Source organism: Pogona vitticeps, chromosome 3 (assembly GCF_051106095.1).
Source record: "Pogona vitticeps strain Pit_001003342236 chromosome 3, PviZW2.1, whole genome shotgun sequence".
Taxonomy (NCBI): domain Eukaryota; kingdom Metazoa; phylum Chordata; class Lepidosauria; order Squamata; family Agamidae; genus Pogona; species Pogona vitticeps.
This window is the reverse complement of record NC_135785.1, coordinates 65,556,237-65,579,570: the sequence shown is the minus strand read 5'-3', so window position 1 is coordinate 65,579,570 and position 23,334 is coordinate 65,556,237. Positions and strand designations below refer to the sequence as shown.

The 23,334-nt window shown below is 40.3% G+C and overlaps 2 protein-coding genes across 2 annotated transcripts in view; both read right to left on the bottom strand.

The window, feature by feature from the left end:
- Positions 1-2,974: 2,974 nt before the first annotated feature.
- On the bottom strand, positions 2,975-23,321 carry LOC110072000 (pancreatic lipase-related protein 2). Its single transcript, XM_020779966.3, has 11 exons — positions 22,621-23,321; positions 21,731-21,856; positions 19,725-19,859; positions 18,938-19,067; positions 17,036-17,152; positions 16,799-16,906; positions 14,834-14,952; positions 14,061-14,190; positions 11,978-12,089; positions 5,396-5,563; positions 2,975-3,658 (listed from the first exon to the last, which is right to left on the bottom strand). Exons 1-11 carry the CDS (start codon positions 22,816-22,818, stop codon positions 3,538-3,540), a joined length of 1,464 nt encoding a protein of 487 aa, XP_020635625.3. The 5' UTR covers positions 22,819-23,321; the 3' UTR covers positions 2,975-3,537.
- The window catches only part of LOC110071998 (pancreatic lipase-related protein 2), a 46,462-nt gene continuing 45,811 nt past the window's right edge, over positions 22,684-23,334 (bottom strand). Inside the window, exon 13 of the mRNA XM_078389601.1 lies at positions 22,684-22,775. The gene's annotated coding sequence lies outside the window, so the exon portion shown is untranslated. The remainder of the gene's footprint in view (positions 22,776-23,334) is intronic.

Here is a 23,334-nt window from a genome sequence, read left to right as displayed (position 1 = left end):
AGCATGGCCTGAGCCTGCTACTAACTCAATTGTTGTTGTTGTTTATTCACACCTGAGAGTCTTTGAGAATATCCCTGCCTTCCTATTAATTCCTTTGCTAGCTGCCTTTCCAATCTTCTCCATAGGCATACAGAAATAAAGCTCCACCCTATACATAGAAGAACAAGGCCGTGAAAAGATTTCCACTTTCTTTACCTTTTTTTTTAACCTTTGCCAAGGGATGGGATGAAACTGGGTAGATCCTTCTGGGCTTTTCTCTGCACTTAAAGGGAAATAACCAACACCCAAATCCCTTAAGAAAGTCCTGGTATTATTATGGGCCACAAACTCCTAGCTTCCCTACCACCTCAAGAAAGCAAACGAGATGTGCAGGGAGGGCTCCAGGTAAAAACCAAGAATAACCAGCCCTCTCCCGTAACTGACACACTATGACATGATTTGCAACATTTGCAAGTTTGTGGCCCCTAAACTGCACAAAAGTGGCACATAATTTGAACTCAGATTTGGGAGAGATGTGAGATTGCAGGTTTGCAGCTGACACAGCTCTTAGGGCCCTACAGCCTTCGCTCAAAAAACTGCTGCAGCTGAGGATGTGTGGAGAGACCTCACAGCCATGTTGCACTTGCCTTAATAGGGTCTTATGCATTTTCCTTTTGGCTTAATATATGAATGCTATGCTTTGGTCAATTTTGTACTATTACATTTATTATTTTGTCATTACAAAATGACAAAATTTTGTAATGGAGGGACCTGGTGGCACTGCAGGTTAAACCGCAGAAGCTTCTGTGCTGCATGGTCAGAAGACCAGCAGTCGTAAGATCGAATCCATGTAATGGAGTGAGCTCCCGTCGCTTATCCCAACTCCTGCCAACCTAGCAGTTTGAAAGCATGTAAAAATGCGAGTAGATAAAGAGGTACCACCTCAGTGGGAAGGTAACTGCATTCCATGTCTAGTCACACTGGCCACGTAACCACGGAAACTGTCTTTGGACAAACTCTGGCTCTACGGCTTGGAAACAGGGATGAGAATTGTGCCCTAGAGTCAGACACGACTAGACTAAATGTCAAGCGGAGCCTTTACCTATTTTGTCATTGTCTTCATGGTAGTAACATTGTAACTGCTCCAGCTAGTATAGTTTAACAATTACCACAAGTATGCAATTGAGTGTACAATCGGAATGCTCATTTAACCAGTAATGAACAGACTATAAAAGGTCATTTGTTGAGCCCATTAAATAAGCTTATTAAAAAGACACCCACAAATTGAAACATTATTTGTGATTTCCCACCAGTCATGCACTCCATGCTGAAAAACAGTTCTGGGGTTCCAGCCACTGAAAAATGCCACCCCGAGTTCTGGGTTGCCATATTACCTGATTAAACAAGTTTCTGGACTCAGTTATCTGAGAACCTTTTCTCCCCTCCCAAGCTTTGCCTGCCCCTTACCTGCGACATTACAAACATTTATCCCCAGCCTCAGATTTCATGGTTTTAGATGCAGCTAACCTATGGCAGCCAGACTGCCAAAGCTTCAAAACCATACCACACAGAGGAACCAAACATACAGTGCATATTTTCTTCTGTGTTCACAAAAGAGATTTATGATTAGAGGCCTATATACAGTGGAACCTCATGAACGTCCCTACTTGGGAACGATGCGAACGGAACCTCGACTTACACCAAAAAAAGAGAAAAAACTCTCCTGCCCTTTTTTTGACCTAAATTCACCTTAGGTCAAAAGAAGAAGAAAAAATTAAAAAATTCACCCCCTAGTGGTAGAGTACGGATTAACTGGCTTTGTGTTAGTTCCGATGGGAACTAATGCCTCTACCTACGAACAGCGCCTCGACCTACAAATGGAAAACAGCAGATACGGATTAAATGGTTTTCAATGCATTCCAATGGAAAAGTTTGCCTCGATTTACGAACTTTTCGACGTACGAACTTAATTCCAATACGGATTAAGTTCATAAATTGAGGTACCACTGTATTGTGATGGCGGGAAGTTACACAGCTGTCAAACACCATATAGAGAAAACTGTCCAGGAAAGGAAATTCTGGGAACAAGTCAAGATAGGCCAAAGATCCACAGAATCCAAAACTTGTTTGCTTCTGGGGTTTATGTGTGGCTCCTAAGAGGCTTTAAAAAGTACACTAGGACTGGACTTGGCATATCTACATTATTTTCCCACTCTCAGGCAACCACAAAACCATTTCTTTAAAAATAGGTATAACCTTCTCTACCTAAATAGCATAAGTTGCCGAGGCTTTCAATGTAGCTGCACCAATGGCGTTTGCCACTCAAGTAAGTAGCATTGCTCTGTCCAAGTACCATCCTAGCCATGTCTGCTCAGATGCCAGTCTCCCTGAGTCCCTAGTTAAATGTGCTTTGGATTGCAGCCCTAATTATTGAAGAATTTCCAGTTCCCGATCCTGTTGCACCCTCTCTTTCTTTTAAAATGAATTAAAAGGAATTCTGCTCTTGTTTATAACTTTATGTAGTAATAGTTTCAGATTCAGAATAGATTTGTAGAATATGAAACACACAGCTCAGTTGTAATTATGGTTGTTGTTTTTAGAAACCATTTATTTGGTAACTTCAAAAAAAAGTTTTTTGCATAAAGACTCACCTTAGACATTCCAAATGACAGCACAGCAGCCTGCTCTTAGGTCTTAGGTTTAGGGCCCTGAGATTTCAGGGAATGTGCTGCTGCTCACCTGACAACCCTTAATCCCTGTCCAGTCAGGATTGTGGTAAGAGACATGCTGAAGCCTTTAAAAATGGCACATTGAAGAAGTCTCATCCCCACCTTAAATTTGGAATTAAGTTTTTAAAAAATATGAACTCCTATATTAAACCTTGCTTAGCTTGTCCATAAATCCAGGAGTGGCTCCACTAATCATGGTTCATTTGTGGTGATGGTGTTCAGACAGATAAAAACGAGGCAAAGATATTAAAGCCCAGAACACATAATGTCAGATAGACCTATAATTTAAAGCATTGGGCGGGGTGGAGAGACATCTTAGGATCTCTTAACAAATCTAGAGCAACTGCTGGAGATGGGAACCATACAAAGCATCAGCCAAAACCTAATGGTGAAGGTTCAGGTTTAACAAGTACATAACAGGAACCAAATATGGCATGTATTGCCCACCGCTTTGGAAGATTTCAACTGATTGGAAGAATGACTCTCTGCACTCATACCCAGTATGGATTCAGTCATGTATATGCTTGTACAGTTCGGCTGATAACTTGAGATGGGTGGCCATCTCTTCCTTTACAGTGGCATTTTGTTTCTTGACAGGTGGAGGGCTGCTTTGGGAAATGTCTTCCCACAGCCTGCTTTCATGTTCACTGTCCAGAAAGTGGATAGCAATTCATACTGAACACTTTACATTGATTTCTCATTTTCAAAACAATGGCAGCAATTTCACACAAAGCTGAAATGTCAAAGAGAACTTCACAGAAGGCTTGCTTTAAATGGCCACATTCCACAATGCTGAGCCCTTTTAGTGGCCAAAGGAAGACAGGTGTTCTTAACTGTTACAGTTTACATATATATGCACATTCACACATTTCTCTTCTGTTAGCTTTGAACAGGGTGCCAGTATCTGAGGATCTCCATATCTTACTGTCCCATTGCCACAAAGAAAAGACCTGTGAGAAGAGAAAAATCCTTTTGTCAATAAATCTCCCCCCTCCCAGTTAATTTCAATCCCCCCTCCCCAATTTAGTTTCTAAATATTATGGAATATTTCTATGTATGACTCCTAAGACCGTTAAGTTATGTTTGGTTCATTAGTGACATTTGTATCTTCTCCAGGACATGCTCATTTTCTCCATATGTCAATCTTATTTTAAAAAACAACCCATGAGGCTGGTCAGCTGAGAAAGCAAGGCTAGCTCAAGGCCAACCAGAAGGTTTCCTGGCTCAGTGGAGACTTAAGCATGGATCTTCCCAATTGCAATCCAGCTTTCTAATGACTTCACACTGGCTCTTTGATGGAACTGCAGTCTGGTGCAGGAAAGGAGACCACGTGCCATGTGATGGAAAAGTGCAAAGTGAGCCTTTCTGAAGAGGCCATTCTGCTTCTATGGTGTGACAAAGGAACACACCCTTTTCCAATCAGTATTATCTCATTTTAAAAAATCAGAAGGACATGGATTGGAGCCATCCTGGTGTCCAGGCAGAAGTCTGTGGGAAAGACTGTTTATTTAGGGTCTGCTTCCAACATCTTTCCCCAATACCATCTCCCAAACACTCCTGACACTTAGGGGAGCATCACCCAGACATGCTCTTTGGGGACCAGAAGGAAGCTTAGAAACTCCAGGTTGCAGAAAAGCATACGTGCATCCAAGGAGGGAGTCTGTGGCCAGAATGTTCAGTGTCTCTTAACCATCCTTGGAAACTTTCAAAAGTAGTTGGAGTCCAACTCCAAGCAGCCCCTCTACCTGCACGGCCAATGGATAGGGATGATCAGTTACAGTTTAGCAAGATTTGAAGGGTCAATATTTTCCTTCCCCTCCTTTTGAGATAATTCTCTCACTTTTTCAAAAGTAAACAGAACACTGGGAGCAGGACCTATGGTGAAGATTATCTGGTGCAAGTAGGTTCAGACAGGAGAAGATGATATTTCAGGTCATGTGGTCCCAAGACACTCTAGGGTTGCAGAGTCAAAATGGAGTAAAAGAAAAAAGGATGAAATGGAGTGAATGTAGCATCTCTACCTATGGACTTGTCTTGCTGTTTTGTGGGTTTTGACGGTTTTTAAAAATATTGTTGTGAGCTGCCATAAGCAAACAAGCAAGCAGTCAGGCAAGAAAGCAAAAGTCCCACGACCACCGCGAGCTACTTCCGATGCCCCTCTGGATCTCCTTTTAATGCAAGGGATCCTGTGGAGGATCTAGATCCTCTCCTCCCCAAGCCCATTCCAAAGTCCTGCTTCATCTCAGCAGGAAAGGGATCCCAACTATCTTCAATCCCTGTTCAGAGATAAGTGCAAATATTTCCCTACATGCCAGTGGAGAGCACATTGCTCACCATCCCCTTCTCTGTATAGGAAAGAGGAGGAGAGAGGGGAAAAAATCCAACCATTCTTGAACTGGAGTAGTGAGTTGGTCCCCAGCCCCCTTGCCTAGAAGTGAAGCTGCTAGCTGCTAGGCAGTAATTCTATGAGTATGAAGTTCAGTCAAGAGAAATTCACACCCCAAACCTCCTCGTGTGTGAAAGAAGGTGGAGGAAAAAGCATGATTTCTCGCCAAAATGCTAGAGGAAACACTCCCACTAGTTCTTCTGCCCAAAGCCCAGTGATGACATATGCCTTTAATTTCTGTAGCATCCAAGGGGGCACCATATAAATCATGAAAGAGAAACCTGAGAAGAGTGATACTTACTTGTGCCCATCTTGTCCACGGATTAGACTCACTCGTTCAGCTCCCAGTTTAGCCCAAAGTAAGGTGAAGAACTGTTTGTGCCAAATGAACTCAATTCTCGTAGCATTTGCAGGATTGATTTCTAAATCAGTGATCTTCGAGTAGATTTGTTCTTGCTTGAGGTCACCACTGTAAATAAGTAAAAGAGGGAAGTTGTGGAACAGCCTTCACGTCTCCCTCACATTTCAAGTTGGATGACAGTATGAACTTCCAATTTATGCAAATATTGTATAATATCAAGTTGGACTAATGACAGCATAGTTCATTAAAATTGTGTTTTGAATACAACTTAATAATGGTATTGTACACGTGTTCAGAGTGCAGTCTTTAACTAGCCATGCTATCAGACTCAGGGTCCATCCAAATACTCTAAAGGTTCCTGTCTAAGAGGGCTTTAGTTGCCCCTTCATTAGGATTAGTTCATCAGATCCACATGATATCAGATACAAATTAATTCCTCCCTCTTTCCTTCTACTCCTGGATTTTGCTTGGTGTGTAAGCTCTTATGTGATATATGGGAATGTTCTCAACACAGAGGAGGGATTATTAAAGCTGAGTCTCTAAATATTTGGGGGGAAGAGTGGGAAAATTTGTTGCCTCTGCTTCACACCTGCGGGATCAATACAAAGAGGATGCTGTTTTGTTGTTATTGCTGCTGCTGCTGCTGTCATGTGCTATCAAGTTGCCTCTGATTTATGGTGACCTTATAATGTCCTGTCCTCAACAGGCGTACCCAGCTCCTCTAAACTTAAGGCTGTGGTTCCTTTAGGGAGTCAATCTATGTAATACTTGATCTTCCTCTTTTCCTGCTGCCTTCAACTTTTCCTAGCATTATTGTCATTCCCATTGAGTCCTGCCTTCTCATGATGTGCCGACTAGTTTATCTTTCTGTCAGTCTGCCCTCTTTAGGAATTAATGGTTGCAATAGCTGAAGAGAAATTATAGTTCAGTGGTGATAGGGGCAGAGAAACTCCTAAAGGACAACTACTGGACAGCAGCAGTAGTTGAAGGTGACAGTGGTTGAGGATCATTGTAGACAACAGCAGCAACACTCAAGCTAAAAGAAGAAGCCCATGGCAAACCACTTATGAATAATTTATACTTCTAAAATGAAACAAAGAAATGAGCCTCCCAGGTTAGAAATGAGACTCCCAATTAGAATCACTCTGGATCTAACCTTGACATAAGCTATAGCACAAGCTGTTACGGACTATAATGTAAAGCCTAATGGAACAATACAAATCAGACTGCATGAAAAACCTATCAACATAGCCATTATTTAAGTCTGTGCTCCAACTGCTGCTGATGCCCAAGAAGAAAGAACATAAAGCTTTTATGCAAGTATCAAAGAAGAAATGGTTCATATACCAAAACAGGATATTTTGATAATAATAATGGATTAATGGAATACAAAGTTAGAAAATACAACAGAATGAAACACAGTTGGAGAAAAGCAGAATCAAACACACTTGGACAAGTCAGAAATTAATTCTTTGAATTCTGTGAAGTCAAACATTAGTTGATTGCAAATACAAGCTTCAGGCAACCAAGATTATACATACAGACATTAACTGATCTCTAATATAGAAATCAAATTGACCATATAACTGATAGTCAAAATAAAATAAAAGACTTGATGGATAATTGAAGAAACTCTTAAAATTATTAATTGACAGATGAGACATGAAAGTAAAAGGTGAGTCAAAAGGATCAGAATCCTAAATGCAACTTTCAGCAATTCGCATGTAAGACACAGAGAACTCTTGTAATAATCATTACAAAGAAATAGAACAGAAAAAGAACAAAAAAAGAATAGGATATCTCTTCTGTGAGATCCAGGAAGTCAAAGAGAAATTTCAACCTAGATTAGGGATGCTGAATGTTCAACACATGAATAGATTATTTGATAGGCTAAAATAAAGAGAAGGTGTGAAGAATTTATTGAAGAACTATGCAGAAGAGATGAAGGGATGGCAGGTTCCTTTTAAGAAGAAACCTGTGATAGAGAACCTGGAGTAGATGGAATAATAATACAGCTGTTTTGAGATACAGAGGCAGAATCTGTACATATCTTCACAAAAATATGTCTACAAATGCAAAATACAAAGAAATGGCTCACAGACAGGGTTCAATCCCAAAGAAAAGGAGACACCATGGACTGCAGTAACTATAGGAATTTCTCATTAATTTCCCATGCAAGCAATGTGATGGTCAAGATAAAAGGCAAGAAATGACAGATGTTGAGCCTGGATTCAGAAAAGAAGCACTAGACCTCATATTGCAACTATATATTATCATAGAGAAGAATTTCAGAAGGAAGTTGTTCTGTGCTTTGTAGATTACAGCAAAGCCTTTGACACTATTTATCATGAAAAACTATGGATCATTTTAAAAGAAACTGATGTGTCACAACATTTGATAGTCATAGTGTGTAATTTATCCTGTGGACAATGGGTTATTGTTAGGTTAAAATCAAGAGAAGTAGAATTATTTCCATTTGCCAAAGGTATCAGACAAGGATATATTTTATCTCCCATCTATTCAATCTAGGTGCAGAACATATAATTTTAAAAATCTGGATTAAAGTCAGATGAAGGAGTGGAAGAAATAACAATAATTTAAGATACACAGAAGATATTAGCTGAAAATAGCAGTGACTTGAAACAACTACAAATGATGGTAAAAAAAGAAACTGCAAAAGCAGTGTTACAGCTAAATATTTTTTAAAAATTATTAAAAAAGAAATTGAAATAATCCAAGATGTTTTATGCCTTGGTTCAGCCAAGAATCTAGAAGCAAATTGACATTAGGAAAGGCCGCTATGAAGCAAGTAGAAAGGATCATGAAGTACAAGGACATGTCAGTGAACACCAACACCAAGTTCTACTGGGAACTTTCATCAGGTTTCTAAAGTATTCTCAATTATTATGTAAGGATATGAAGGCTGAACAAAGAAGAAAGCTGGCAGGGGAAAAAAAAAAAGAAATTTGGTGTTAAAAGATACCATGAATAGCCAGAAAGACAAATAAGTGGATCTGAGATCAAATCAAGACCAAACTCTTACGAGAATATGCAATAACTAAGCTGATGTTACATACTTCAGATATTTCTTGAGAAGAGAAGCATCACTGGAAAAGGCAATGATGCTAGGGAAAAAAACTTAAGGCATTACCAAAGGAGGAAGATTTGTATGAGATGGACTGACTCAGTAAAGAAATCGACAGCTTTCAGTTTGCAAGACCTGAGCAGAGCTATTAATGACACAGGGGGACCTGTTGAAGTTCATTAGTTCATATGTTGCTGTTAAGGCAGATCTCATGGCATAGAATGACTACCAATTCACAAGAACAAGAATTACAAAGGCTACTGGCAATTTCTATATGCTATTGGTAACTTGCTTCATCTCATTTGACTATTTTAATTGTGTGTTATTACTGGGCACCTGCAGATTATATTTTACATTGTGCCATATGTTTTCAGGGAAACATGGTCTTCTTGCTGCAGCCTGCAGCATTCTACTTTGAGGACGAGTGGGAAATGGCAAGAGGAGATGAAAGAGACTGAGAAAATGGGCAAGAAGAAAGAAGCATACAGAGGGAGAAGCATCTATATATTCCGAGGTTAGACGTAGGCCCTGTGGCTCATGCTGGAGGCTAGCATACTGTCTGTATACTTGTAACTGAGCTCTGATTAGATGTGACCTGGTTTTCCTTTTTGTTTCTTAAAATCTGCAATATAAATCTGTTCCTTCTCTACTATAAGAAAAACCATGAAACTTTCTAGGCCACTTCCTGAATCTAGCGGACCAGGCAACAGAAGCCGATGTACATTTGTGACAAAATAAATGTGTTTATTGTTAAAATGCTACAGAACATTTTGTCATTTTTGTTCTGTAATAGGTCCTCCTTATTGCTTCTTTTCATCTCAGGCAAGGAAGCCCGGAAGCCAGGTCTGGTACTGCAGTGCAAATGGCCACATATATTTTGCACTCTTGCTCCTCTTTCCCTCCATTCTTTCTCCACGTGACATCAAACTCAATAAGGAGGTCAGGAGAACTAAAAAAGGCCTTGCTATTTCGTGCAGTTGTAGTTGTCCACTACACACCGTATCATCCAACTGTGGATCTTGGAGGCCCTCCCAGCTTCTAGTGGGCACACACTGCAATGTTTGCTTTCTTCGTGCCTTGAAGAACACAGTGGGACCCTCGCATCTGCGGGATTGGTATCCATGGTTTCAGTTATCTGTGGTTTATTGCAGTCCTATATAGCAGTGGTCTCCAGTCTTGGGCCTCCAGATGTTGTTTGACTACAATTCCCAGAAGCCTTCACCACCACCTCTGCTGGCCAGGATTTCTGGGAGCTGAAGTCCAAGAACATCTGGAGGCCCAAGGTTGGGAACTACTGCTATATACAACTGTGGCAACCCCAGACCTACTGGAGTATCCCACCCTATAGTTATGCTGCCACCAACCATTCCCTGTAAGGAGTCACACAGACCAGGAATGGATTTTAATAAATAAAAGAACAAGGTTTATTGAAACAACAAACAGGGTAAATAAAAGAATCAGGTAAATAGGAAACTGGAACGTGGCATAGCCCCAATCACACACATACAACAGCTTGGTTCCCACAGAACACTTTAAGGTAACGCACAGACCCTGAACCTATCAGTTCTGGCTACCCAGATAGAAACCTGAACCTATCAGGTATGTACTAACTGACACACAGTTGTACCCAGTCTGACACACAGACTCCAACTCCTAACTCTCCACACAAGCTCCAAATATATATACAGTACAGCTCCTCCCCCCTGATGTCCCACCTTCCACTCCCCATAGGATGGAACTTTCCCTCCAAACCCATGACAGACAGGTACCATCAGTGCTGTATGTGACAACAACATACAAGGGAGCAGTGGCCATGTGGCCTTTTTCTCGCCCCCTTGTGGCCTCTGTCACAAAGGGGTGTGACAAAGTAGCACACATTTTAAGCAGCACACACTTGTATATGATATACAGTATAAGGTTTGCTGCTATCTGCAGTTTCAGGCATTTGAGGTAGATTGTGGAACGGATCCCCCACAACTATAGGGGTCCTATTGTACTTTATTTACTCATTCAGACTTGAATCTAGAATCAGAAGTTAGGATGGTCACTTATGCTTTGTCCAAAAGGAGGGAAACCACTTAAAAAGAGGACAAAAGAAGATGCAGTTTTTCACAAAAACCTGAACATTTTATTAAAATAAAAACGATGATGCTTCATTCCACCACCACCACCACCAGCCCTTTGCTGACTGCCTAACTAGGAATCTGGATGGTTCATTCCAGGCTAGTTTATGTCTTAAAAAATAAGGATGAGCTACTACTTCTTTGACCCAGGATGCTGCAGCAACTACAAGAGGGCAATTCAATGAGTATGCATTCTCCATCTTAAAAAGAGAAACAGAGAAGTCAACAGCTTTGAAATGAGAAGCAGAACTTCCTTGAAAAATCAAAGATCTGTTCCTACCACAAGTTTCTGCAGCTCTGCAATTGAGCATGCTGTTAGGCTCTGATTTGCCATGAAGTGATATATGCAAGGGATTATTTTGCAAGTCGAATGTACAGCCATCAGACATTTGGGGAATAGTGCATCTCTGGAGGGAAAACATTTTGTCACCTTCTAATTGCAAAGCTGGCATTGCACCTGTTTCTTTCCTGGGAGTGCCAGACCAAAGCTTCCTAGTCCCACCAATTCAAAGACACTGTGCTCAAATGCGTCTCATAAGTAACATGTGTATCCCATCTTTTCTCGAATGAGGTCAAGGTGCCATGTGTAGCTCTCCTTTTTCCCACTTCATCCTCACAACCACCATATGAGGTAGATCAGTTGGAGACAATGAGTTTCACTGTTCAGTGAGGACTTGAGCCTGCATTTTCTTGCTCCCAATTTAATACTTTAAACACAACACTAAACACTTATAAGGACATTAACCCCAAGTATGAATGATCATAGTAGAAACCACTTTCTTTTCCTAAAGCCTTTTAACCAATAAGAATAATACTACTGTTATATATTAATTTTTCTTATATACTTTAACCAATATGCTCCTCCAGATTGCAAAGGTTGCCCCCCCTTCTCCCAATGTTGGATGTATTTATGCACACCTAATACCTTTAGATCGAAGACGAGCCACTTCCCTGACTGAAATCGGATGCAAAGCTACTTCGTGCACACTTTGCAGGATATGGGAGTTCTTTGGATCACCATCTAGCTGAATGCTGACACAGAGCTGGTAATTGTTATTTTAAGACTTAGTTGCCAGAATCCCAGAGCCACCTTGACAAGGACTCTGATCACTGGGGGATTCTGGGACTTGTGGTCAATTTTTTTTAAATCATTCACAGCTCTGGACTGCATTGCTTGAAGTTTAGCTGTAGGGTCTGTGTTCTATATATGTGGAAAAACATGCTAACTATTTATTGGATGGTAGATGTAGTTAGTTATATCCCAGTTTGCAAACCTGCAAAACTAAGTGTTTGTCTATAATGTATAAAACATACCTTACAATCTGGTATTCCTTTATGTCTTCATCTTTGCTGTGGAAAACTATATTTATTTCTCCTTTCACACTTTTCATTCCAGACAGTTTTACAGATATATTATACCTCCAGCCTAGGTATTAAAAATATAATGAATCCATACATTACATAAAGTAAGAAATGCAAGAATTTCAAACAGAGTTTTTTTTAAGTATATGAATATTGGTGCCTGTCGCAATGAAATGAACAAGTGAGGACCACTCTTTTAAAAGCTAATAGCTTTAATTTAATTAATACTTTAATTGCAAGTTTATAGAAAGTCAAACAAGAGAAAAAGAGGAGAAAAGCTGGATAAACTATAGTTATGGGCTATATTATTATTGCCAAGCAGATATCACTGAAGTCAAGGGGTATAAATCCTAGTACATGGAATTAGAATTGCATCATAAATGTATGTGTATATTCCATCTATAAATGTGAGTAGACACGGTAAGAGAACATGTTCTGTGATTAAAACTCTGGGATATTTATTCATTTGAATCACACAGTATCACACTCAGGCATGAACTTTGCCTACATTGCTTTCAACTTCAAATATATATTTTAGAGTTTTACAAAGTCTCCTGCTGTAGAAGAACACATAGGATTTTCCCTTCCACTGTCAACAAATGCTGACAGAGGACAGGCTGAGCTATGGATTTTGTTACATCAAGGAGCGACAACTGCCAGCATGAACTGTTTTTGAAAAAGGATAGACAAATTCATGGGAAAAAAGCTATCAGTGGCTACTACTTATACTGTCTCCATTATAAGTAGTCTCTGTAAATCTGGGCTCCTCCAGACTGGATATTTGTTCCAGTAACTACTCCATGTTTCTTTATACAGGTAATTTTCAAGGTTTGTGTTTTGTAACCCTGATCCCTTATCCTGTGCCACTACTTGCTAATATTTCTCTCTGACTTGCTGCCACCACTGCCTCTGACACTGCTTTTGATGAAGAGAGTTAAAACTGAAGCTTCCAAGCTCCTTTTTTCCCCCACCAGCTTCCTTCACCGCTGTAGCACACATCTACATTGGCTTCCTATTTTCTGTCCTCTGCTGTCTTTAGAGATTTCTTCAGTTTGAGAAGGTGCCAAAAACATAAAATCACACACATTCCCATTGCATACAGATGTTGGGTTATGTCTGGGAAAAAAAATCTCAAAAGGAAAGATCTCAGGCTATAGAGGCAATATAAGGAAGAGGAACAAACTAATTCAAGGGGGCAAGAAGAAAGAAAAACGTTGGGGATGGGGGGAGGGAGACTTCGTTCCTGTACATATTGCTATAAAAGGCAACATCATCTGGATGGTAGGGGGAAAACTGGGACCATCAGGACAAATCAGGTATCTCATGTGGAACAAATAGCTCAACTAGATAAATCCTCAGGTGCTACCATTTCCCCTAAAATAAGACATAACGTGAAAATAAGCCCTAGTATGATTTTTCAGGATGCTCGTAATATAAGTCCTACTCCCAAAATAATCCCTGTTATTTAGTCGTTTAGTCATGTCCGACTCTTCGTGACCCCATGGACCAGAGCACGCCAGGCCCTCCTGTCTTCCACTGCCTCCCAGAGTTGGGTGAAACTCTTTTCTAAACCCCAAATTATATAATTTGCACGATCACACCCCTTTGATCCTGAAGCCCTTTCATGTCTGCTTCATGATCAAAGGGGTGTGATTGTGCCAGCCTTTCACGGCTGCTTTACCCTATGGCTTCGCAAAAGGCGGGGAAAGTGGCTGCCTTCCATGTATTAAAAAACCCTCAAGTTTTTGTCTAATTATTTAAGTAAAAAGTGTCATTTTATACATGGAAAAATATGGTACTATACTGTACTAAGTAAGAGGATTTCAGCCTGACCCCTACAGTCCAGTGTATGGGTCCCACTATCCCATGGTTCTACACAGAAAATGCTGGGGAAATGGCATTTATGTATAGAGCTTTGATACTCAGAATTGATTAGTCTTAGGGGATATGCTGAATACATTCTTCTGTAGCAGATTTCACCGGAGTTCAACTGACCAATAGTTATAGGAGACTTTTTTTATTTTTATGCACTCACTGGTAAATGGTTCCTTAGGTCCTGTGTTTAAATAATACTTTGGCTTCTCCTTCTTCAGTCTGTAACGAAACCAGTCGGCATAATGACCCATCATTGGGCATCCTTCTCTAGGGCACGGAAAACAATTTCCCTAGGAGTAAATAAACTATCAGTCATAAAACAGACAGGTGTTTGTATTCTGACATTTGTTAGGCAATAAATTACAAAATCTCTTGCTACGCTTCTGCCTCATCACCTAGAACAGGGGTCTCCAAACCTTTGAGCGTGAGGGCCACATCATATATTTTCAGCATTTTTGAGGGCCAAAGAAATGTGCGCACCCACCCGTCCGCACACACACACACACACACACACACCATACAGACGGATGCATGCACACATGCATGCATTCATGCCCCCCACCCCTCCTGCACACACACGGACACCCACACGAACGCCCACATGGACACACACATGCATGGACTGAATGGAACAGGCCAAATAAAATGACAAGGTGGGCTGGATGTGACTCGTGGGCTGTAGTTTGGATCTAGAATATTATGATTAGAGACAATTATTTTTTTCTGCTTGTACATCCTCTGGCAAGTAATTAAGCCCAATACTTAAATTTCAATAGAGTATGCAAAGCGCTGTCATTGCAGCCTTCCTGCTAGTTACATTGTGCCCTGAAGGTCAATGTCCCTAATCTTGATATTTCGGGAGTTGCGCTGGCATAGCCAATGTCTAGGGAAGGACTGGTTCAACTTAAATCAAGCCAACATGCAAATGCTTACCTCCTGAAAGGTTTCGTATGATTCACATGGATAACCAAGAAATCCAAGTGGATAAAGAACGCTGTATTTATAATATTCATGGCTTCGGGAGTGGTGGCAGTTTCCAACATTACGAACCTCTGCCAAAATAAAGCTATAAGTGAGAAATTTTACAGCTTTGTTAGATATGAATCATAATACAGCAAAGACATATTGGGGTGAAAATAGATGTTCTACTTTGTATTGCGAGTTCTTGGAGTTAAATTAATCCAATTGTTAGTCTCATGTTGAATGGAAAAGGGTAGTGGTAGTAGTTCAGTGTGGGTCATAGGGCTTCCTCTTTGTTCATTTTTTTAAGCTGAAAGCAGCATTTTCCAGGCTCCAGGTGGCCCATAGGAAGCCCATAGGCCACAAATTTGTTCCCAAAGCCCTCTAAGATGACCCAACTCCTGAAAAAGGCCCTTTAAATCAATGGGACTTACATAAGTATTGACCTAACAAAATCCCTCCATGCAGTGGGTCTGCTTTTAGTCAGCATTAATAAATGGATTTCACATTTGTTGCTTGGAAGTGGAGTCCTGGCAACTGGACTTTTTTCTTATTAGGTTCAAACTTTTTGCTACTCATCCAGGGAGCTTCTGAGGCGAGTTGATAGGAGACCCCTGTTATATCGTCCAGGTTGGTTTCACTTTCCCCTGCCTGAATAGGCTCATTAGATGGACAAAAGATATGGTGTGATTTTGTGTGTGTGTGTGAGAGAGAGAGAGTGAAAACCACATTTCTACAGTCCTTCTCCACCCATTGTCATAGGTCGTTAACAGTCGTTAACAACAGTGGTCTTTCGGGTGTGTGTGTGTGGTCCTGATCTTTCTGGGGACAGATTGTATCTAACACCTCCACCCCTGCTAAGTGAAGGATTTTCTATATGCACATGTATCGCCTCCATGACCCCTCTCTCAAACCACCTCTCTGCCTCCTATTTATTATGCTGCACTTTCATTCCTCCCCAGAAATAACAGGACCACACACCAGAAAGACCACTGTTAATGACTGTTAATGACTCATGTCAATGGGTGGAGAAGGATTGCAGAAGTGGGATTTTCAATCAACACCCCCCCTCCTTTGTCTAACAAGCCTATTCAGGGGAAAGTGAAACCAACCTGGAGGATTTCCTACCAACTCTCCTCAGACTGAAGAAGCTACTTGGATGAGTAGCAAAAGATCTCAACCTCATAAGAAAGAAGTCCAGTCGCTATGACTCAGCTTCACCTGAGAATCTTCAGAGACATTTGTTGTTATCAGCCATCAAATCACATCTGATTTCTGGTGATCCTTATAGTGTTTTCAATGTATATTATATAGTTAAGGATTGGTTTTACCATTGCCACCACCCAGTGAGTTGCCATGGCCATGCTGGGATTCAGATCCATGTCTTCTGAGTCCTAGTTCATCACTATGTCTACTACATCTGGGATTTCATGTTAGTAATTGCGAAGAGAAGACAGACTATCTCTATAACGAACTATGTCTGGGTTTAAAGGAAGAGGCAAAGGAGCATGCAATGTTCAAGTAGGGGTCAGAGCTTTCAAGTTATTTCTTTGGACTTCAGTGCCCATGCTGACTGAAGAGTTGTAGTTCAGAAGAGTAACTTTCCTAATCTTTGGTAAAAGCAGAAGTTGAGGTAGGGATTGAAATTTTGTCAGGTCAAAAGAGAGAGGGTTTGGAGATTAGCAATCCTAATGGGATTCAACCCAGCATTCAGGTTAGCGAAATTTTGCAGTTCCCCAAATAAATATTCTGGCCCTTGTGAGTCCTGACAATTGCTAGTGAAACCCACATGTAAGGGCTCTGGACATCTTCCTCCACTCCCTTCTCTTGCATGGTGCTGTGACTTCCATAAGAATATGGCAGCCCTTTTCAGGTTTCAAGGTGCAAAATGACAGAGACTGTGCATGTCTATGGCAGAGATGATACAGGCCATTTTACCTTGGTCGAATTCTAGCAGTGATGTAACTGCATCATTGCATCCAGCCATAATACTTCCACCGTTGGGGTAAAAGTCAAGATGACCAGTAGCATTAAGCATCCCTAGTCCTAAAATAGATGATAGATGAGTGAAATGAATCAGCCTGTTCTTTATGCTTGTTTTACACAATTAACAATACCATAACAATAAATATGTTTTATACAATTAGCATTAATATTAATGTGCTTCACCATTACCTATATTGGGAAACTGCCCAGCATTGCTATGGATGACATCCACAAACTGAGCATCAGAAGGATCCAGCCTGACCATGTCAGGAAAACCTTCAAAACCAATTGCAGCCGGGTCCAAGCCTAAAGAGATATAAAATCATCCAGTTAGGATGGGGAAGCTGCTTTTTTCTCTCTCCCTCTAAATCCAGAGTCCCTGTCAGAGTGATGATTAATAGTATTTAAAATGCTCTGGATATTTATTGAAGACAAATATAATAACAAAGGGTGGACTACCCTTCAGATGTTGTTGGACCACAACACTCAAGTTCCCTTACCATTGGCTATGAACTGCACAACTCACCTCTATTAGATGGCACTTATTTTGAAAAAGTTATCAATCATAAAATATACTTGAAAGGCATGAAATCACTCAAGCATGCTGACACTTAAAGAGACATTACAAGAATTATACCTGGTTAGTTCTCACATAGAGAGTAACAAAGATAGTAGTTGTAGTTCTGACTTTCAGGAGATATTTTTGAGCCAATGCAGATGTAACAGTATGTGTTGTAGATGCACGTGCCACATACCTGTGTCTTCTGTTTTGGGCACAAACCTCTCCTTCTTCATGATTTACTGCAATCATGGCTTAGCATTTCATCTACATCAGCATTAGCCATGATTCACATTGACAAGGATTGACCTTATCGCCATAGTTGATGCTAGATTTGCAAATTATGTTTATGAGGCAGTGGCAGTAGCCGTATCAGGAAAGGATGGGTAGGCATTCTACTCCAACAAAGCAATGTTTCCCATACGAGGTCAAATCAGCATTAGAAGGTGTGGAGAAGCTACAAGAGAGATGGAGAGGCACAAAATGTCCTAGCTGCTTCATGCTTCTGGGTTTCTAAATCAAGTTTAGGAATGCTACTGCTTCTGAAGCAAAACTAACCTCAAATAATTTGCTGCTTGTCTGAAACAGTGAGCTACAACTTCCATAACAACTGTATGTTGAAAATGTGAAAGATGTAAGCACTATTGTTTAAAGAGATGTAACTCACAATTTAAAAAAAATATTTCAACAACTGCAATAAAAAAAAAGGAAGGCTACTCCATTTTTGACTTTTGTATCAGCACATGGAAATGAAGGGTAAAAGTAAAGATGTTGCTTTCCCTTGAAGCTATAGTGGCTCCATTCTCCTCTTGTACTCTTTAGCACTGAAAATCAGGATAAGGCTCCACACTTCTCTTTTCTTGGTTCACCTTACACCTCCTGTGTCAATGTCCAGCATACCTATAACTGTGGCACGGAAAATGTCTATTGTCTTTTTCAGGCAGGGCCAGTTGCACAAATTAAAATCATGCCTTGAAGGCATAACAGAAGTAGGTGGGACCTATCATCATCACCAATAGCTTCCTATCCCCTCTCCGGTTCTACTACTTCCTTACACATGAAGGGCTACAGTCTGAGAAAAAGAGCTTCCATTGTATGTGGTGGATTTCCTTATGAATGGGAACCCTAATTTGCCAGGGATACAACTCATGTGAAGTTTCCTACAGGTAGTGAAGGCTATACTCTTCAAACTATCACCCTCCCTGCATGTGAGCATCACAGGAGTGTTGGCAAAGTAGATACAGCTGACACACTCCACCTCTTTGTGTCTTAGTCAAACGCTGTTTGATCTTGCCTAAATAGGGGGTAGGTGAGAGTGCATTCTTTGCCATATCTCTATATTGCCTCTGTCCTTGAATGTTGCAGAAACAACTACTGGACCAATATTGCTCCATCTGAAAGATCCTGGTTAACTTTTACCCCTTAACCCACATTGGTAAATCCACACTTTCCCCTGACTGATTGATTCACACCAATCAAACCTTCCTGTTTCTCTATCAATGATTACAATCTAGTTTTCCTGGATTGCCTACCGGTTATTCTGCCAATGCCTGGAAATCGTCTGGAAATGCCTCGAAGTCGCCTTCCTGCTTCTCCAGCAGTATGAGCACCAAGGCTATGGCCAATGAGATGGACATTGGAGGGAGAGTACAGATACATTATCTAGTCATTAAAAAACAAAAGTGGAAAAGCTATAGAGGCTTACATGATCAAGAAAAAATTAATGATTTTTCAGTCTTTCAGTCTTTCATGATCAAACTGTTTGGCATAACAGCTGTGGTTCAATTAACATGTACAGTACTTAGGATAAATGTTGACACTGACTGCACAGATTATGATGATGTGTGGCTTCATTGCATGGACAGGTATAGTCACTTTTGTCTGAATCCATATGAGAATGCTGAATGTTCAATAGAGACCTGATGCAAAGAAATGAATCTGGGGATTTATCTGCATATACTTGACTTTCCAACTGCATTCTGTTTTTATTGAATGCATTATTGTATATGACTTCTAGTTTATTTTGCACACTAGCAAAACATTTATCTTTAAAAATATGTCAAGTTACTTCAGCACAGTATAGTATGGATCCATGAAGCTTACTTCAAATCAGTAGAGTTAGTATAGTAGATCCAGAGGTTTCAGCATCAAAGCCTCAGGACATTTTGTGTAACAGGGATTATGACATCATTGTACCACTTCTGGCTCCCCTATGCCCTTTGAGCTAAGTAGCAATCCTTACAGAGGCTACGGCAATTGTCATGATAAGCACTTGCACTTTAAATTTACCACTACATCCCTTTTTAAATTTATTCCTACCTTGAAAGCATTGAGAAGATAAGCTATTATAGCTCCTAGAACACGAATGTTGCTTGCAGCTGTAAAGTAGGTACATTTAGCTCCATCTTCCCAATCAACAGCAAAACAGTTTATATTTTCCACCTTCACCAGCAACTGTAGTATATACGCAATGCATCGAAAGAAAGTACACCATTAGTTATTCACACAATCAAAAAAGTGTTTCAGAAATTATAGAGATCATTTACCAATGTTTGCAAACTAAAGAGAGTCCACCAAGTCTGAAGATTTAAGAGTGCAAATATAGGGCTTGGCTCCTACAGGGAAGTTAGGCTGGCTGCATACCTGTTATTCTTCCGCTGGCAAGCAAAATTGTTTGTTTAATCAGACTTTAAGCACACACGGACACACACACACACACACACACACACACACACACACACACACACACACACACACACACCTACATGAAACCACTGGGAGAGGTGGTCCAGAGTTTTCAGACCTGGTGTCACCAGTACGCTGATGACACCCAACTCTATCTCTCCTTCCCATCTAATTCAAAGGAAGCTATCTTGGTTTGAAACCAGTGCCTGATATCCAACCCATTACTGCTAAGGGCAAAGAAATTGAAACAACCCAGACAAGAAAGAGGTGGCCCTAATCAACTGGAAGGCAGATAAAGTAGTGGGGATACAACTTGTGCTGGATGGAATTACACTTCTCCTGAAAACTCAAATTGACAACTTGGATTCATCCCTGAGCCTGGATACCCAGGTTTTGGCAGTAGCCAGGAGTGCTTTTGCACAGTTAAAACTGGCGCACCAGCTTTACCGGTTCCTTGAGATGTCTGATACAGCTACAGTGACACATGCTGTAGTTACATCCCGTTTCAATTATTGCAATGCAGTCTATGTGGGTTTACCTTTGAAGATGGTTTGGAAACTTCAACTGGTTCAAAATGCAGCAGCCAGACTACTGACTAGGGCCAGTTGTAGGGAGCATATAATGGCCCTGCTACAACAACTGCACTGGCTACCAGTCCATTTCTGGCCCCAATTCAAAGTGCTGGTCATCACCTATGCAGCTTGGATCCATGCTACTTGAAGAACCCTATCTCACCATATGAGCCTTCTTGGCATTTAAGATTGTCAGAGGAGATGCTTTTCTCAGTCCTATTGCAAGAGCAGGCATGGTTGTTGTGGAAACAACCGAGGACTTTCTCTGCAGCAATTCCCAGGTTATGGAATGCTCTCCCTTGGGAGATCAGGCTGGCCCACTCCCTGTTGACCTTCTGTCAATAGCTGAAGCCCCATCTTTCTAGGCAAGCTTTTAACAATCATAATTGAGTCCCTGAATGCCTTCTTTAACTTAGGTGGCTTTTAATGTTTATTTGCTTTTAATTACTGAGTTGTATTTTAATTAACACAGGTTAATTGTTTACTTAAAAATTTTACTTATGTTTTTAATTCTGTTATTTTTAACATTGTGAGCTGCCGTGGGTGCCCTTATCAGGAAAAAGTGGCCTAGGAAGGAAGGAAGGAAGGAAGGAAGGAAGGAAGGAAATCAGAACAGAGTTGTAAAAAGGACTTTTGAAAGGAGTGGAGACTGCTTTTTTAAAAACTTACTTGCTTTTAGATGTTTCAATTTTTAAACATCTGTTTTATGTTTCTAAGTTATATGGAATGTATTGTGAGCCACTCAGGCAACATTTTGGAGAGGAAAGAGGTGCATAAATCAAATATATGAATAAATGTGTTAAATAAACAGATGGAGGTCGCAATGGAGATCACTAGATCACAAGAGATGATGACAACAATATCTACATGACACAAACAAATGAAAACACACACCCCAGCTATAGTATGAAAAAAGGTAAGAAGCTTATTCCCCCAAATCTATTCTTCTGTGTGTATGTGTGTGTGTGTGCACGCATGTGTGCGTGCACACATGTGAAATTTTCACCTGTTCTCCATGTTCTAGTGTCTGCAAATTAAGAGGGAAATTTGAAAATATAAATATCTTACCAAGCACAGCTCCACAACCCAGCCATATTTTCCAGTGCTTGTATATCCATGAATAACGAAGCGTGTTTTCCTCCATCGAGAGAAATATGATTTTCTGATCGTGGATGTATCATTGTAGTATACTTTCTGTTTCAAATTTAAAAACAATTATAAAATGAATTCTTTGAAGTTTCAAGGAGCTTTAAAAAGGGGGGATATTTTCTTCCTATTATCTGCTAACAAACCTTATAAAGCTTGACAAGCTGTCATGCTACATGTTTTTAAAATTGGTATCAATATCTTCAGTCCATAGATTTCCAAAGCTAGGCGGCTGACAAAATTTCATAGGTGCTTATATTCTTTTTGTCATATGTATCTCTATCATTGGCTTTACAAACTTATAGATCAAGAGCCAAGGATGTACAGTATTTGGTATACTATCCAGTACTTCTGCTACAGCCCCCCCATAGCACCAAAAATCTGCTCAGGGTGGAAGTAGTGTGATCCAGTACAGGTATATCATTGGACATCATGGATGTGACCTCATAAATAGACTCGTTCTCCATGTAATACAGAATATTCTCAGCCTAGTTGGACTTTTTAGGTAACTGAATAGTAAGTTTTGCATTTTCTGAAATCTGCTGAATAAATCAGCTTAGACAAATGCTGGCAAGATACCAGATCTGGAAGATTAATATTCATTCTAATTATTGATAATTATAACTTGAAGTTGCTCACAGGCAGCTGTATTAAGTACTTTAGAAATAAATAAGTGCTACTTTATCTATCTCATCAGTACCTGAAAAAATAACCTTGCTCTTCCCCCAGGCAAATTCGTATGAATGGAGAACAAGCACACACAGCTGTCACAAATGATCTGTAAACATATGATAATAAAGAAGAGGTCTTACTTGTGACACATTTCCAGTCTCTCTGGTGAACAGAGAAAAGGAGATATGCATACTTTCAGGAGAGGCAGGTAAACCAAACAGTTGTCTCCCAGGTATTCCTGACCAAGGGGGTTTATCAGAAAAGCAACCAATCTTTTCGTAGCAAACTTCATTGGCTAAAGAACACACAAGGCAAACTGTTAAATGCATGGCACGCATCAGATATTATTTTAACATGTCATCATGCACATGGGTGTCCAGAGTCCGCACAGAGTCTTAAACTTTATATATTTTTTAAATTAACATGAGTCAGCTTAGCAATGCATAGGCATCATTGTCTTTCCTGAATAATTTCTGTGGACATCCTTAGATAATAAAAAATATCTAATATCTTTTATGTTGTCCCTGTCAACATTTAAAGTTTGAATGGATATTATAATCTGCCCTGAGTAGTGTTCTCACTCAGTCCGGCACTCTAAAAACGCTACTAATTTATTAATCTTGTCCGCAGACTGCTGGGTGGCAGCTCTGATGTCAGTGTTTTTGCACCGCAATCCGAAAAAGATTGTGGTGCAAAAATAAATCACAGCAAGTTCAATGAATCATACTCCCAAGTTCATGGAGATAGGATCTTCGGCTTTAAATGCATACGCATGTTGGTTCTATGCTAATGGCTAAGTGCTTAATTAAGACACAATATCCAGTCTTCTTATGTTGACATATAGGAAAAACCAT